General features: G+C 56.7%; 1 protein-coding gene across 2 annotated transcripts in view; it reads right to left on the bottom strand.

Annotated features, from left to right (window-relative positions):
• The window catches only part of IREB2 (iron responsive element binding protein 2), a 38,415-nt gene extending 24,277 nt beyond the window's left edge, over nt 1–14,138 (bottom strand). Inside the window, exons 1-4 of one of the 2 annotated variants that reach the window (XM_084869063.1) lie at nt 13,973–14,138; nt 11,920–12,009; nt 2,249–2,414; nt 144–281 (exon numbers count right to left, since the gene is read on the bottom strand). In XM_084869063.1, the coding sequence (XP_084725189.1) occupies nt 144–281; nt 2,249–2,414; nt 11,920–12,009; nt 13,973–13,991 (413 nt within the window). In that variant the 5' untranslated portion in view covers nt 13,992–14,138. The remainder of the gene's footprint in view (nt 1–143; nt 282–2,248; nt 2,415–11,919; nt 12,010–13,972) is intronic. The other variant, XM_084869062.1, reaches the window with a different exon arrangement.
• Between the last annotated feature and the right edge of the window lie 3,756 nt (nt 14,139–17,894).

The following is a 17,894-nucleotide window of genomic DNA, read 5'->3' as shown; positions in this document are numbered from 1 at the left end:
CACCCCAGCACGCACAGGCCAGGCCACACACACACACACACACACACACCCCAGCACGCACACGCCAGGCCACACCCCCCCCCCCCAGCATGGATATTCTCCCCCCGCCCCCCCGCCATGCCCCCCCGGGGGCACCACAGTACCATTTGCTGAAGTCAATCTGCAGAGAGTGGTCGACGGTGAGGTCGGTGGGGCAGGCAGGGTGGACTCTCTTGGGGTCCCCGCCCAGCGTCTTCACCGCCTCCCGCATCGCCGCGAGGTCCACCATGGCCGGGATGCCCCTGGAAGCAGAGGGCACTCTGAGCTCTAGCTTCCCGCACAGGGCGCCCGCTGTAAGACGCACTTACCCGTTTCTGGATTTAAAAAGGACCCGTTTGGCCGGGACCGGTGTGGCTCAGTGGATAGAGCGTTGGCCTGCAGACCGAGAGGTCCCAGGTTCGATTCCGGTCGCGGGCATGTACATAGGTTGTGGGCACATCCCCAGTCGGGGGACGTGCAGGAGGCAGCTGATGGATGATTCTCTCTCATTGCTGTTTCTAGCTTTCTATCCCTCTCTCTTCCCCTCTGTATAAAAATCAATAAAATATATTAAAAAAAAAAAAAAGAAAGAAAAGAAAAGAAAAGAAAAAAGATCTGTTTGGCCTAACCGGTGTGGCTCAGCGGATGGAAGGGCCCAGGTTCGATTCCGGCCTAGGGCTCATGCCTCAGTTGCAAGCTCGATCCCCAGTAGGGGGCGTGCAGGAGGCAGCCGATCAGTGATTCTCTCAACATTGATGTTTCTATCTCTTTCTTCCTCTCCTTTCCTCTGTAAAATCAATAAAAACGTATTTAAAAATAAAATAAAAAGGACCCCTTTTTAATCTGCATTCGTGCTTGACAAGGGCCGTGCTACCCAGGGCTGGACGCTCCCTGGCTGATTAACATGCGATGCTGAGAGCGTGAGCGCTCAGAGGCGGATGCTCAGACCCAGGAGAACTTCGGGGACGGCGGATGCACCCCGCCCCCTGCCTTCCATGTCACGTGACCCCGCCTCTCCCGGGCCCTGGCCCTCAGTTACCCACTGGGCACACTCCCGCCGCCAGGCAACCAGCACTGAGCAAAGGCCTGGGGCCGAGGGCATGCGCTCTGCCAGCTAACCCTGCCCTCCTCTGACATCGACCCAGGGCCCCAGGGCAGCGAGGCCCTTCGGAGGGCGTGGGCTCTGGCTCCCGGGAGGGGCCGGCCTAGCTCTGCCCCGGGCCCACGGAGACCACCGGGCAGGCACCATGGCGGGAAAGGCCTGGAGCGAGGGGGGCAGCCGTCAGTGTGCGGAGAAGTCTGAAAGCCTGAGCTGGCGGGAGGACAGGGACGCAGCTGAACAAAAGTGGTTTTGAAATAAAGAACATGAGGAACAAGCACCTAAATTTTAACGAATTGCTTCAGTTGAGAAAGGGCAATTTTTTAAGTCTTTTTAAAATTTTATCTTTTAAAATTTTTTTTTATTGATTTCAGAGAGGAAGGAAGAGGGAGAGAAAGAGACAGAAACATCAATGAGAGAGAATCACTGATCGGCTGCCTCCCGCACACCCCCACTGTGGGGGGGGGGGGGGGGGTGGTGGTGGTGAGAACGGAGCCCACAACCCGGGCATGTGCCCTTGGCCGGAATCGAACCTGGGACCATTTGGTCCACAGGCCGACACCCTATCCACTGAGCCACACCAGCTAGGACAAGACTATTTTTTTTAAAAAAAGTGTATTTCTTTATTGATTTCATAGAGCACATGTGTCAAACACAAGGCCCGAGGGCCAAATCCAGCCCGCCAGGCCTTGCAATGTGGCCCGCACCGCGCTGCCATCACCGCACTCCGCTGTCAGTTTATGACATTGTCAGTTTATGACTGTTCAGTAAACCATTCGGCCCGCGATTTAGGCTGTGTTTTACATTTTGGCCCCTTCTCTGATTGAGTTCGACACCCCTATCATAGAGGAAAGGAGAGGGAGAGAGAGGTAGAAACATCCATGATGAGAGAGAATCCCGGATCGGCTGCCTCCTGCACGCCCCCCCACTGGGGATCGGGCCCGCCACCCGGGCCTGTGCCCTTGACCGGAATCGAACCCGGAACCTTTCAGTCCGCAGGCCGGCGCTCTAACCACTGAGCCACACCGGCCAGGGCTAGAAAAGGGCAACTTAAAAAAAATGTATGAGCTAACACTCAAAGCCGGAGCCAGGGCCCTTCGCGGATGCACGCTCGGGGGCGGCGTCACTCACGTGAAGTCCTGGAGGAGCACGCGGGCGGGGAAGAAGGGCACGCCCACACGGCCCCGCGTGGCCCGCCAGTCCAGGATGCTCAGCACGTCCTCCGTCCTCAGCAGGAAGCCGTCGCAGCTCCTCACGGCCGCCTCCAGCAGGACCCGCACCGAGTACGGCAGGGCGTCTGGTTCGAGAGACAGCGTGCAGGACAGTCACAACGAGGCGTCATGAGGACTCGGTTCACACAGAGTTAACGGGCGCAGGGCACCGCCCGGCCGGCGCGGCCCAGGGGCTGAGGGGAGGGGCTTCCCCTGCACCACGAGGTCACAGTTCAACTCCCGGGCAGGGCACAGGCCTGGGCTGCGGCTGGGTCACCAGTAGGGGGCGTGCAGGAGGCAGCCCGTTGATGTTTCTCACTGATGTTTCCATCTCCCTCTCCCCTCTCCTAAAATCAATAAAACCTTTTTTTTTTTTTTTTTTTCAAAGACACAGATGCACCAAACCAGAGAGGGTTGGACCTGCATCACCACCATTTGTCCACCATCCAGAATTGAAATATATTGCTGACAGGTACACATAAGGAACTGTTTGACATTGAAATCGGGTCTCAAAAGAGCTGTTAGTCCAGAAAGAAACTCACTACAGACCGGTTCATTTGCCTCTCAGCATAAAGATTATGGCTCGTCTCATTTTTGGTTCTTATAAGTATATTTCCAGTAGGACATGATCCCACCACCTGGGGGAAATGGTGAACATAGACAGACGAACAAGAACAGACCCCGAGACAAGGAGCTATGGGTCAGACTGTCGGACCTCAGAGGGAGGGTGGGGATAAAAGGGAGAGATCAACCAAAGGACTAGTGTGCACACATATGAGCCTAACCAGTGGTCAAGGACAATGGGGGGGGGGGGGCATGAGTGAGGAGGGATGGAGGACTGGAATGGAATATAACATTGATACCTTAATCAATAAAGAAATAAAAAATAAAAAAAGAACATAAAAAAAGATACAGATGCATAGTTTCTCAATTTACAAGTATTTCAGAATAGTAAACACAGAACAAAGCGCATCCTGTGAGCACCAGGACCTGTCCCTCGGAGGCCCCACGTGTAAGCAGGCCCCGAAAAAGCAGAGACGGGACTTCACACGCGTGTGCTGACGTGGGCACGTGAGACTGGTGTGTGCACATGAACATCCGGGGAAGACAGAGAGAAACTGAAAACCGCAGAAAATGGGAATTCAGTACAACAACAAAGACAGTCCTTTAAGACAAACGTGGGTTCCACTGTGTAAAAGTCTGTAACAGGTCTACCACGTTTCCATCAAAAATGGCTCAAGTTTCACAGTGAATCCGGGTCGTAGCTGAGTGAATTCACTTCCTGAAAAGCATCATTCGATCTCGATGACTGGGGTTGATCAGGTTCCACACTAACGTTTTCACCCATGAGGCTACCCCGGGGCGGGCGGGCTGGGGATGTGACACCCGAGGGGGGACACAGCGGTCTGGAGGCAGGGAGCCCCCGAGGAGGCATGGCCGCCAGGACAGACTCACGGGAAAGCAGCACTCACAGCTCACACCAAGCCCACGTACGGTAAACGTGTTCCTGTCTGATATCAGAGGGACAGGGGAGGGACAGGCCGGAAATCTCAGCATCTATTCCGCGCTGTCTGGCCGCGCCTCCTCCCCAGCAGGACACGCACGAAGGACACATACGGCAGAGACACGGATGCTGTAACTCTGACACTGTCACCTTCATGGTTGTGAGGCGAAGGACAGCTGATGCGTGTACGTTATGTGTCCATCGCATGTATGTTGTGTGTCCACCACCGCCATTCCCCACGGGAACTGCTGCCCCGCGTGTACGAGGAGAAAGCAGTCTGTGGCCAGGCCGGGAACCAGACTGTCAGTGTGAGGACGGCAAGCACAGTCTGAGGGCACCCTGGGCACAGAACACGGCCACTCCAGTGGAATTCTGGCTACAAACTTACAATTTATCTTTCTTTCTCAAAAACACGTGCTTCCTGGCTGTTCAGCGAAAACGCCTGCAACAAGGACAGTCCACTCGTCATCACCCTGACGCCCAGCGCTGCTCCGACAGCTCCCTCTGGGGGCCGCGCCCTGAACGAGCCCGGCCCCCCTCGCCTCAGAGCCAGCGGGGCATCGGAGACCGATGTGGGCGTCAGGATGAACAATGAACCCCTGCATCGACCCTGGAAGCGGCCGGAGCACCAGCCCCTGAAGCTGACAGCGGGAGCGGCCCTTCATCCCGTCTCCCGAGTCCAGCCATGCACAGCGGAGAGCAAGTTCCCGTCGAGGAGGCCACAGCTACCGATGCAGAAGGATGACAGAGACCTTACAGGGCCGGGGGAAGACCTGGACCAGACCCCAGGGAAGGGGGCGGGGCTGGAACCAGCAGGTGACCCATGAACGGGCCTCCAAAGGCGGGGCCAGGCTGCTGACACCCACCCACAGGGCGTCCTGAAAGTGGGGCGCCGTGGACACCCCACGCCTCTGATGGAGCAGGAAGCACACCCACCCACTACGCAGCGTTCCTGCAACAAGCAGGCCTGAACGGATCACACACCAGCTCTGTGGCCGCCGGAAGCACCCACCGCCGCCAGCACCCAGGCCACACAGCCCCCGTCTCCGCCGGCCCCACGCATGGCGCCCTCCCCTCTCCCGAGGACGGTCCCCTCACCCGCAGGGTCACGGGCCAGAACCCCCGTGGACGGAGCACCCAACCTCGGAAGGGCTGTGTGTTCCGATCTGTACGCCCCTGGTGAAGGCTGACTTATAAGCTGGGCAATCTCAGAGGGGATTCGTTCTAACCAGCTCAGCAGCCTGACGTGCAGCGGCTTTCTGAAGTCCAGAACGTTCGCTGTTCCCGTAAAGGAAGCACCTTGAGGCTTTTCTGGCCTGTCTGCATCGCCAGCATGCCCCCCCCCCCCCCCCCCAGCTTTGGGACTGGGATAGAAGGTGACGGCGACACCAGTACTGGGACACTCCGCCGATGGCCGGGACGGCTGCGCAGGGCGAGCAGACACCCCAGCCCATGTTCCAGAGGAATGGGGCGGGTGGGCGAACCCCACCACTCCGCCCAGCGCACAGCCTGAACCTCGGGACTGGGGGGGACCCGGGGGACACACAGGGGGACTGCTGTCCTGTCCGTCAGCGATGGCTGATGTTAAGCTTGCCAGCTGGAGCCTGTGACCGGCCGCGCCTGCTAAGGAAGGCCCCGTCCTTGCACTCCCACCTGTGCGCCCATCACTAACCACTGCGCTTCCTCGGCACAGGATGCTGCCTGAGCCGCGGGCACGTCCCACCTGGAGCACCCACCACTGCTGGCCGCCTGGGCTGACCGGGGCTGGGAGAGAACTGGCTGGATTACGCCCCCACACCCCTCTCCCAGGAATGTCTGGGATCCTGAGAATCCGGAAAGCGGATCCTGTAACAACAGATAACAGACAATCTGGTGACGGGAAGCTGGAGCAGGATGGTGGCATCACACTTCAGTGGAGGGCGATCCCGCAGGTGCCGGGCCCAGAGGCTGTGCCGCCACCGCCCGGGGAGGGGGTGGTGGAGGAGGGGGGTGAATCAGGTCCAGCCAGCCCCCAGGGTGCAGGCTCGGCGCATCCAGTCCGAAGGCTGCTGCTGAGCCTGGCAGCCGCGCTGCTCAGGGCAGTCACAGCCGCAGGGCTGATGGCCGGTTTCCTGGCTCTGGGATGCGTTTTGACATTTAGTCGTGGAATTTAACCAGGACGCTCTCATGAGGCCATTCCACACGCAGCCTGCCCCCGCCTGCAGCTCCCCAGGGCGGCTCCGGTGTGCAAGGCCGTGTCCCCGTGGGTACGGCCTCTGCCCGGACAGGAGTCTTCCCCACGGAGGCTCCGCCAGGCTCATCACGGAGACGGGGATGGCACGCAGGGGCCCTGGCCCGGCCCCAGAGCCGACCTCGCAGGAGGAGCGTAGTCCCTGGGCAATGAGCACAGCAGCTGGTCCCGCTCCGCCTGGAGCCTTGTCCTGAGGGGCAGCTGGACTAAACGTAGAAGGCAGGCTCTAACCGGTGTGGCTCAGTGGATAGAGCGTCGGCCTGCGGACTCAAGGGTCCCAGGTTCGATTCCGGTCAAGGGCATGTGCCTCGGTTGTGGGCACATCCCTGGTGGGGGGTGTGCAAGAGGCAGCTGGTCGATGTTTCTCTCTCATCGATGTTTCAAATTCTCTATTCCTCTCTTCCTCTCTGTAAAAAAATCAATAAAATATTTTTTAAAAAATAAAAGTTGAAGGCAGCCGGGACCGGTTTGGCTCCGTGGTAGAGCGTCAGCCTGCGGACTGAAGGGTCCCGGGTTCGATTCCGGTCAAGGGCATGTACCGTGGTTGCGGGCACATCCCCAGTAGGGGGTGTGCAGGAGGCAGCTGATCGATGATTCTCTCTCATCGATGTTTCTAACTCTCTATCCCTCTCTCCTCCTCTCTGTGAAAAATCAATAAAATATATTTAAAAAATAAATAAATAAATAAATAAATAAATAAAAGTAGAAGGCAGAGTCCAAGGCCAAACTGCTCAAGAAAGCGCGTGACTGCAGGCCAATTCCTCGGCTCCTGGATGCAATGCCCCCTCGCCAGGAAGTGGAAACAAGACCGCCCACGCGCTCTGTGAAAACCCCTGTGGGCAGGCAAACCTCAGAAGCTGCTCAAGGCCAGGGGCCTACAGAGAAGGTACTGGAGGAGCCCTGGCCGGTGGCTCAGTGGTTAGAGCTAAGTCACGCAACCCGGGGTCTCGAGTTCCACTCCTGGTCAAGGTTTCCTTCCGGGGTTGTAGGTTCGATCCCAACCCAAGTCGGGGCATGTAAGGGGGGCAACCAATCAATCGATGGGTTTCTCTCACATCAATGTTTCTCTCTCTCTCTTCCCCTCCCTTCTTCTATCTCCAACAAACGTCATCACTGGATTTCCAGCTCAGAACCAGCCCTTCTCATCTGTTGCCCAGAGCGCGCCGAAGAACCAGAAGGGCAGAGTCCCGCTCAGGGCCCTCCTTTCACTCGCGGGCAGACAGGAAGCAAGAAGAGCCTCCATCGCCGGCGAAGTGAAGGTGCAGACAGCGGCCTGCGCTCCCAGGGCCGGCCCCTGCTCCATGGAGCGGTCCTCCGTGTCCACGCCTCCCCGGCAGGCCGGGAAGCAGCCCGAGCCCTGGGAGGCCACGACCAACAGCCGTGAGAGAGCACACGGGAGCAGGGGTCCCTCACGCAGGGGCCTGCCAGCAACACAGACAGACCGGAAAGGCGTCCTGAGCGGCCACGGGGCTGTGCAGCCAAAGGACTGAGATACCACAGGGCTGAGCGGCCACAGGACTGAGATACCACAGGGCTGGGCGACCACGGGGCTGGGCGGCCACGGGGCTGGGCGGCCACGGGGCTGGGCGGCCACAGGACTGAGAGGACACGGGGCTGAGAGGCCACGGGGCTGAGCGGTCACGGGGCTGTGCGGCCAAAGGACTGAGATACCACAGGGCTGGGCGGCCACAGGGCTGGGTGACCACGGGACTGGGCGGCCACGGGGCTGGGCGGCCACAGGACTGGGCGGCCACGGGGCTGGGCGGCCACAGGGCTGTGCAGCCACAGGACTGAGAGGCCACGGGGCTGGGCGGCCACGGGGCTGGGCGGCCACAGGACTGAGAGGCCACGGGGCTGGGCGGCCACGGGGCTGGGCGGCCACGGGACTGAGAGGCCACGGGGCTGAGAGGCCACGGGGCTGAGAGGCCACGGGGCTGAGAGGCCACAGGGCTGGGCGGCCACAGGGCTGAGCAGCCTGAGGACTGAGCAGCCACAGGACTGAGAGGCCACAGGGCTGGGCGGCCAGAGAGCTGAGGTGCCATAGGGCTGAGCGGCCACAGGGCTGAGCTGCAAGAGGACTGAGCAGCTGTGGGGCCGAGCGGCCGCAGGGCCGTGTGCAAACTCACAGGCAGAGGCTTGTCTGCGGTGGAGCAGAGGGAGCAGAGGGGTGGGAGCCTGAAACCCGAGAGAAAAGAGCTTCCTCAATCCATGCTTCCCTGGCCAGGGAGCTGTGCCCCACAATGCACCTCCTCCCTTGGCCCAGCGGGCGTCTGCCTTCACCACCACAGCCTAACCCGGAGGGGAATGGCCGGCGGACGCAGCGGGAGGGTGGCGAGTGCGTGGCGGTGCGCGGAGCATCGGCGGGCAGGCCGTCCTGGCCAAGCGGGGACTGCGTGTCCACACCCCGGGCCCACGGGGGACAAGGCCAGGGAAGCCGGCCTCGCACAGGTCCCAGCCCGGCCACAGCAGGTGACACACACACACACACACACACACACACACAAGTCCTGAGGTTCTTCCTGAACGGGTGGGTGGCCCGCTGGGGCTTCCCACAAGGAGCCAGGGCTGCAGAGCAGACTGGAGAGTGTGTCAGAGACCTGGGACCAGGAGCCAGGAGCCTGTGCAGAGCGGAGCAGACCCGACTGAGAAGCGCGGTTCCCAGAGGCGGGGCCGCTGTCCTACTGTCCTGGACCGTCAGCAAATGGCACTTCTGCCTTGAGCGCTGAGCTAAGTGAGTGTTTGTTCCTTATATTCAAGAGTCAAGACTAGAACAGAGATGCCAAAACCGGTGTGGCTCAGGGGTAGAGCGTCGGTCTGCGGACTGAAAGGTCCCGGGTTCGATTCCGGTCAGGGGCATGTACATTGGTTGCAGGCACATCCCTGGTAGGGGGTGTGTAAGAGGCAGCTGGTCAATGTTTCTCTCTCATCGATGTTTCTGGCTATCTCTCTCCCTTCCTCTCTGTAAAAAATCAATAAAATATATTAAAATAAATAAATAAATAAATAAATAAATAAAATAAAATAGAAGAGAAAAATGTAAACTGACCATACCTCTGCCATGCTCACCAGCCTATCAGGAGTGAGTATGCAAATTAACCTAACAAAGATGGCAGATTAATTTGCATACACAGGGGCCAGATAGAGTGGAGAGGCTTGGGGAACTTGCTCCCCAAGGTCCAGATGGACAGCAGAGAGGGAGAGCTGGTGGCTTGGAGGACTTGGCAGAGCAAGAGGCCTTGGGACAGAGACAGGGCAGGAAGGGAAAACCAGGAATGCTGGGAATTGTAGCTCTGGTGGCAGGTGGATCTCCTAGACTCTAGAGCAAAGTGAGCCAGGAGCAAGTGCCTGTTGCGGATGGAGGGAAAACAAAGGTGAGAGACATAAGTAAAGCCAGAGTGCCTAGGAAAAATTAAAGGGAAGATATCCTAAAACTTCCAGGAAATCTCCACCAATGAAGCAAAGAAAGAAAAAAAGCCTCTATTATTCTGTGAGCACCAAACCAAACTGGGCTGGGGTCTCAGACAATTCGCTCATATGATTGCAAAGACAGACAGAAACTCCCGATTGGCGAGGGCTCCCAGACTGGAGAGGGTGCAGGTCGGGCTGAGGGACTCACCCCCCACCTCCCCGTGCACCGGGCCCCTAGTTCTACATAAGCTTTTTTTTAAAAAAAATATATTTAATTCGTTTTTTTACAGAGAGGAAGACAGAGAGCGATAGAGTTAGAAACATCCATCAGCTGCCTCCTGCACACTCCCCACTGGGGATGTGCCCACAACCAAGGTACATGCCCCCGACCAGAATCAAACCTGGGACCTTTCAGTCCACAGACCGATGCTCTACCCACTGAGCCACACTGGTTTATATAATAAGCTTGCATCAAAACTCACACATCACACATGCACAGCAGCTTTCCTTATGAACAGGAAGTTGGCACAGGAAGTTGGCAACGACTTCCAGCTTGGGAAAGCCAAGTCCTGACTCTGCGGGACCAACCAGGCCTGCGGTTAAAGAAACAGGCAGAAAAGGAAACACGAAGGGTGAGCGAGACCACGGGAACGAGGAGGGGGCGCTGAAGGCTGCCGAGCAGCTGCTCCACGGTCACGGTCACGGTCACGGTCACGGTCACGGTCACGGTCACCGCGCAGGCCAGACTCCTGTCCCCTGCGCCCCCACCAGGCTGACTGCCCGGCGACCCGTCTGACATCAACCCAAGTCCCGCTCCTCCGGGAAGGAGCCGGGCTCTGACAATGGACCTTCCAGGACGCCGGACTCTGCCCATCACGTATGAGATAACACTGCTGGTGGCAATCTAGAACACGCCAGTCCCCCCGTATCCACAGATAAAGCCTGAGCCCGCGTGCCCCACGGTGCGAGCACGGAAGGGTCACGGGTTGGATTCCTGGTCAAGGGCACATACCTGGGCTGCGGGTTTGCCCAGTCAACCTGTCTCTCTCTCACATCGCTGCTGCCCTCTCTCACACAAAAGCCATCTTCTTGATAAAACAACGCAAGAAGAAGAAAAAGACAAGGTAAAGATAAGCTCTCTCCGAAACGGATGTCGATATATTTGACATTCATCTTTTCAAGTAGTTTTTTACTCAAAAGTGTGACGATAGCCAGGACCCGTGTGGCTCAGTGGATAGAGCGTCGGCCTGCGGACTGAAGGGTCCCGGGTTTGATTCCGGTCAAGGGCACGCACCTTGGTTGCGGGCACATCCCCAGTAAGAGGCAGCTGGTGGATGACTCTCTCTCATCGATGTTTCTCTCTCTCCCCCTCTCTCTCTTCCTCTCTGTGAACAATCAATAAATTGAAAAAAAAAATAAAGAATTGTGATGATAATAATCCCTCTTCCCAACAGGTCTTCCCTTCATTCACTGGCCTGGGTGAGAAAGCTATTCCACTGTCACGAAAGCCAAGACTTCCATCCAGTACCTGGGGGTCAGCCAGGTCCGCGCTTCTGAAACCTCAGAGAAGGACTGGGCCCTGATCACGTGCCAGCAAAGGTCTGGCAAAGTGCTGGTGCCGCGCCGGCAAACCATAGCCAGTCCCGGAGCAAAACACGTCCGCGAGCCCTGCGGATTCCCATTCAAAGGATGGGCGACAAAGAACCACGGGCATTATTCACTAGAGGAATTAATACATACAATGAATAGCTGTAGAATGTCACCAGCCAGGCTTTTTAAAATTATATTAGTGGTTTACACGGGTTAAAAAAAAAAATTATCGGTTAACGCAGGTTTTAAATGAGAAGTTAAAGCATGGGCTTACCTCTTTCTCAGACAAAAGTGGTCCCAAAAGTTTTTTTTTTTTAAATATATATTTTATTGATTTTTTACAGAGAGGAAGAGAGAGGGACAGAGAGTTAGAAACATCGATGAGAGCGAATCATCGACCAGCTGCCTCTTGCACACCCCCTTCCGGGGATGTCCCCGCAGGCAAGGTCCATGCCCTTGACTGGAATCGAACCCAGGACCTTTCAGTCCGCAGGCTGACGCTCTATCCACTAAGCCACACCAGCTAGGGCTACATGTTTTTTTTTCCAGCTCAGGTTGACAAACACATTTTTTTAATTTATTTAAAAATAAATAAATATTTTTATTGATTTCAGAGAGGAAAGGAGAGGGTTAGAGAGATAGAAACATCAACGATGAGAGAATCATTGGTTGGCTGCCTCCCACATGCCCCCCACTGGGGACCAAGCCCGCAACCCAGGCATGTGCCCTTAGCTGGAACCGAACCTGGGACCCTTCAGTCCGCAGGCCAATGCTCTATCCACTGAGCCACACCGGCGAGAGCGACAAACGCATTTTTATTAGAAAGGAAAGGAGCCCCAGAAAATTGAAGCAACATTACCATACTTCGTGCCTCCAAGTTTAGGTACATTGAAGAACTTCTTGCGTGAACTGTCGTTTAATGTTTCAATAAGGTACTCAAAGGTGTTTCCTGAAAAAAATAAAATAAAATAGATGTTAACTGGACACAATTACAGAGGCAAAACGCCTGGAAATCAACTTGACCCAACAGAATCTTCTGCAATGATAACAAAGCTGTATTTAGTCCCTGTGCAATGAGCCACAGGTGGCTACTGAGCACTTGAAATGTGGCTACCAGCCACTGGTGAACTCAAACTTTTTATTTTAATTCATCTATGCTAATAAGGTAATATGCTAATTACACCGGGAGACCTTCCAGATGTCCTTCTGGACAAAGCCAGGGCAGAGGCAGAGGCAGAGGCGATCAGGCCGGAAGGGGAGGGCGCCAGTTGGGGGCAAACAGGCCAGCAGGCAGAGTGGTTAGGGACAATCAGGTAGGCAGGCAGGCAGATGAGCGGTTAAGAGCCAGCCTCCCAGATTACAAGATGGATGTCCGACTGCCAGTTTAGGCCCAATCCCTGTGGGGTCCCAGATTGGAGAGGGTACAGGCTGAACTGAGGGACCCCCCCCCCCCCGCATGAATTTTGTGTACCAGGCCTCTAGTTTAAGTATAAAAAGTCACATGCAGCTACTGTTCACTGTATTGGACAGTCCATCTCTCGACCCTGATTCTTTTTTTTTAAGTATATTTTATTGATTTTTTACACAGAGGAAGAGAGGGACAGAGAGTCAGAAACATCGATGAAAGAGAAGCATCGATCAGCTGCCTCCTGCACATCCCCTACCGGGGATGTGCCCGCAACCAAGGTATATGCCCTTGACCGGACTCGAACCTGGGACCTTTCAGACCGCAGGCCGACGCTCTATCCACTGAGCCAAACCGGTTTCGGCTCTCAACCCTGCTGAAATGTGATAACAAAGAACACCTGGAAAGGGGCAATGAGAGTGACTTCAATGATGTGGAGGCATGTTTGGGAAAAACACATCCTGAATATTTCATAAGTACAGGCAGCAACTTGAGAACGCCACAATTATGATACACGGATTGACTTTTCTTTAAAAAAAAAAGGGGGGGGGGCCTAGCCGGTGTGGTTCAGTGGATAGAGCCTCCGCCTGCAGATTGAATTGACAGGTTGGATTCCAGTCAAGGGCACATGCCTGGGTTGCAGACTCGATCCCAAGTGGGAGGCGTGCAGGAGGCAGCCCACCCATGATTCTCTCTCATTGATGTTTCTCTCTCTCCCTCTTCCTACCTCTCTGAAATCAATAAAAGTGTATTTAAAAAAAAAAAAAAAGAATCAAAGGACAAGATTATGACAATGCATTCAACAACATGGACAAAACCGAAATCAAACCCAACCCAACCCAACCCAAGAAAGACCCCAACAGGCCTGGAGAGTAAAGATAAAAGTGTTAACAAAACCTCCCGGTAAAGGGGCCGATTCGCCTTAAAAAGCGGACGCGTTCTTCCGGGTTTTGCACGAATTGAGACTGAACCATGAAGGCTGGGGCCTCGGGGGCCCGCACGACCTCGGGGAGGAGGGGCGGGAGGCGGTCTTGAAAGAAGGCACAATGGACTCCCAGCCCCCATCCTCGGCCTGGCTGGGCCCTCGGTCCGAGGAGGAGACCAGCCCGGCCCGCTGACAGCGCCGTCCGAACCTCACGGACCCGACGGAGCGGGGACCGCGAGGTGCAGGCCCCACGCTGCAGTGCGCGGCCCGGGGGCCTGGCCCCCCGACGCCCGGCCTTGACCGCCTCCCACTCCGCTTCCACGGAGACCGTGCCCCGGGCCTGCTGTGCGGCCAGCGGGGCCCCTGGCGGGGCTGGGAGCCGGCGGGGCCCGGGCGCGAGCGGGCAGGGGCGGAATGGGCCCCGCAGGGAGGCCTCGGGGAGCGACCCGAGCCCGAGGCCCGAGGCCCGCACGCTGGCCGGGCGACTCCAGGCGGAACACACAGGGACCCGGCGCCGGACCGGACCGGACCGCGCGCCCGCCCGCAGCTGCCCGGCCCCCGGCGGCGGTGAACAGCACTGACCTGCACTTGGGGCGTCCATCGCCGGAGACCATATTAGCCCGCGGGGCCGGGCCACGGGGAAGGAGGGGAGGCCGGGAGGGGAAGGGGAGAAGGCGGCCGAGCGGCCAGAAGGAAGGAAGGGCGCAGTCTCGTCCAAACACCGCGAGAGCAGCGGCCCCGGCCGGCCCGAATCCGCGCTCGCGAGATTTGCGGCACAGTTCTCGCGATATGTCTCCGAATGGAGGAAACAAAGGAAAAGGCGGGGCGGGGCGAGAGGGAGGCGGGGCGAGAGGGAGGCGTGTCCTCGCGCGATCTGCAGCCAGGAGGCTCGGTCGCGGGCGTCGCCTGCGTGGCCGGTTTCGCGACCCGTTACGTAGCGCGGCCCCGCGTGTCCCGTTAGGGCCGCGAGCTCCGCTGGGTGCGCGGGGACGGGACGGAGCGGAAGTCCGCGTCCTCTCCCCGGGGCTGGATCCAGGCCCGGGTTCGCCTGTGCGGCGGGGCATCCACCTGCGCGCCCACCGGGGCGCTCGGCTCGCCGCCCGGAGCGCGCACCGTGCGCCGCTGCAGCCGGTGCGTCTCCGCCGCCTTCTCCCGGCGGCGGCGGCGGCGGCGGTCCCCGGGCTCCGCCTCCGCCCCTCCGCGGGCTCCCAGCTCCTCCCTCCGCCTTATCTCCCGCTGACAGCTGCCCCTGCGGTGCCCGTGGGGCCGCGGCCACCCTCCCCTCCCCGCACACACCCGCCTCCCTCCACCCGCGTCCTTCCTCTCGCTCTGTCCCATGTTTATTTATTTAAAAAATATTTTTAATATATTTTAAAAATATATTTTATTGATTTTTCACAGAGAAGAAGAGAGGGATAGAGAGTTAGAAACATCGATTAGAGAGAAACACCCATCAGCTGCCTCCTGCACACCCACCCCCACTGGGGATGTGCCCGCAACCAATGTGCATGCCCTTGACCGGAATCGAACCCAGACCCCACGCTCTATCCACTGAGCCACACCAGTTTCTGCAATGTACATTTTTATTGATTTCAGAGAGGAAGGGAGAGGGAGAGGGAAATAGAAACATCAATGGTGAGAGAGAATCATGGATCAGCCGCCTCCTGCACGCCCCCTTCAGGGGATGGAGCCCACCACAAGGGCAGGTGCCCTAAACCGGGAATTGAACCCATGACCACTTGGTTCCTGGGTGGATGCTCAACCGCTGAGCTACACCTGGCTGGGCTTTTAAATATTTCTTTCTGATTTCAGAGAGGAAGAGAGAAGGAAAGAGAGAGCGCGGTGGAGCATCCACCTAGGAACCAGGAGGTCAGGGTTCGATTCCCGGTGAGGGCACCTGCCCTTGTGGTGGGCTCGATCCCCCCTGTAGGAGGTGTGCAGGAGGCAGCCGATGCAAGATGCTCGCTCATCACGGATGCTCCTCTCTCTCTCCCTTCCTCTCTGAAATCAATAAATATACATTTAAAAATAATAACCGAAACCGTTTTGACTCAGTGGATAGAGCGTCGGTCTGCGGACTGAAAGGTCCCAGATTGGATTCCCATCAAGGGCATGTACCTTGGTTGCGGGCACATCCCCAGTGGGGGGGGTGCAGGAGGCAGCTGGTCGATGTTTCTCTTTCATTGACGTTTCTAACTCTCTGTCCCTCTCCCTTCCTCTCTGTAAAAAAGCAATATAATATTTCTAAAAATAAATAAATAATAATAATAACCACCACCGCCATCCATCCGCAGCTCCCAGGCTCCCCGACTCCAAAGGGGCTGAGACACCAATGAATGGGAAACTGTTAAGTACAGTTTGCTGGATCGGTCACCAGGGGGCGTTTAGCGACAACGGGGGTCCTTGGTCAGAACTGGCTTGTATTTGCAAACTTCTCCTCTCATCCCAAGTGCCCCCCCACTTCATCCCCCACCCCCAGGAGCTGGGAGCGGACAGGTGGCCACTCCCCCTGATCCCACTTTTATTTAAAATATATTTTTATTCCCCTAACCAGTTTGGCTCAATGGATGGAGGGACTGAAGGGTCCCAGGTTCGATTCCGGTCAAGGGCATGTACCTTAGTTGCCTGCACATCCCCGGTAGGGGGTGTGCAGGAGGCAGCTGGTCGATGTCTCTCTCTCATTGATGTCTCTAGCTCGCTCTCTCTCTCTCTCTCTCTCTCTCTCTCTCTCTCTCCCTCTCTGTAAAAATCAATAAAATATATTTAAAATAAAAGTCTTTTTGGGAAAAGAGCACATTACTGCTGATAGCACTATGAGATCCGGTCTGAATTCCCCCTCCTCTCCGCTAAGGTGTGTGGTCGGGAAGGAGGCTGCAAGGCCAGACCTCGAGGTGTGAGCCAACCCAAACCGCACTGAGAGGAGGCTGGGGCGGCGGGGGCAGGAAGCGGGGAGGGGGGGAGGGGAGGGGGACCCCAGGGGCTGAAGCGGGATCAAGCCCACCTGGATGGGGTGGGGAGGGAGTGGGAGGGAGGGAGGGCGGCCTGGCTGTCAGACAAGTTGAAGGAAGATCCCGGTCGCTCTGAATTTTGCTCCTATAAGCTGCGGGGGTGGGATGGGGGTGATGGGGTCCCCCTCAAAAGGCTGGGTGAGCGGTGAAGGGGACCCAGACAGAGAGAGCAGTCATGCCGGGACTGGTTTGGCTCAGTGGATAGAGCGTCGGCCTGCGGACTGAAAGGTCCCAGGTTCGATTCCGGTCAAGGGCATGTACCTTGGTTGCGGGCACATCCCCAGGTGAGGGGTGTGCAAGAGGCAGCTGGTCGGTGTTTCTCTCTCATCGACGTTTCTAACTCTCTGTCCCTCTCAATTCCTCTCTGTGTAAAATCAATAAAATATATTTAAAAAAAAAAAAGAAAAAGAAAAAAAAGAAAGAGCAGTCATAGTGGATAAAGTGGAGGAAGCAAGCCCTCGCTGGCCTGGCTCAGTGGATAGAGCATCAGCCTGCGGACTGAAGGGCCCCGGGTTCGATTCCAGCCAGCGGCACACGCCCGGGTTATGGGCTCCATCCCCAGTGGGGGGTGTGCGGGAGGCAGCCGATCCATGATGCTCTCTCATCATGGATGTTTCTATCTCTCCCTTTTCTTTCCTCTCTGAAATCAATAAAAATTCGTTTGCAAAATAAAAATAAAAAGGCAGCGCTATTGGGCCTGGACAGTGTAGCTCAGTTGGCATCGTCCCATGTCCAAGAGCTCTCCAGTTCCATTCCTGGTCAGGGGACATACCTAGGTGGTGGGCTCGGTCCCCACTAGGGCCATGCAGGAGCAGGTGATCGATATTTCTATTTCTTTCTCCCTTCCTCTCTCTCTAAAAATCAATAAACTTCCTCTGGCTGGTGTGGCTCAGTGGATAGAGCGTCGGCCTGCGGACTGAAGGGTCCCGGGTTCGATTCCGGTCAAGGGCATGAACCTTGGTTGCGGGCACATCCCAAGTGGGGGGTGTCTAGGAGGCAGCTGATGGATGATTCTCTCTCATCGATGTTTCTAACTCTCTATCCCTCTCCCTTCATCTCTGTAAAAAAAAAAAATCAATAAAATACATTTTTTTTAAAAATCAATAAGCTTGCTCTGGCTGGTTTGGCTCAGTGAATAAAGCATCCACCTGTCGACTGAAGGATCCCGGGTTCGATTCCGCTCAAGGGGCCGGGCCTTGGTTGCAGGCTCCTGGCCCTGGTTCCGGGGATGTGAGAAGGGCAACCAATCAATGTCTCTCTCTCTCATTGGCATTCCTCTCTGTCTCTCCCTTTCACTCTCTCTGAAAATCCATGGAAAAAACATCCTTGGGGGAGGATTTAAAAAGAAAATCGATAAACTTTTTTTTGTTGTTACATATATTTTTATTGATTGCAGAGAGGAAAGGAGAGGGAGGGAGAGATATAGAAACATCCACGATGAGAGAATCACAGATCGGCTGCCTCCTGCACGCCCCACAACGGGGATGGAGCCCGCC

Source organism: Pipistrellus hanaki (assembly GCF_964339955.1).
Source record: "Pipistrellus hanaki genome assembly, chromosome: 21".
Classification (NCBI taxonomy): domain Eukaryota; kingdom Metazoa; phylum Chordata; class Mammalia; order Chiroptera; family Vespertilionidae; genus Pipistrellus; species Pipistrellus hanaki.
Note: the sequence above shows the minus strand (reverse complement) of the source record. Positions and strands in the feature narration are given on the sequence as shown.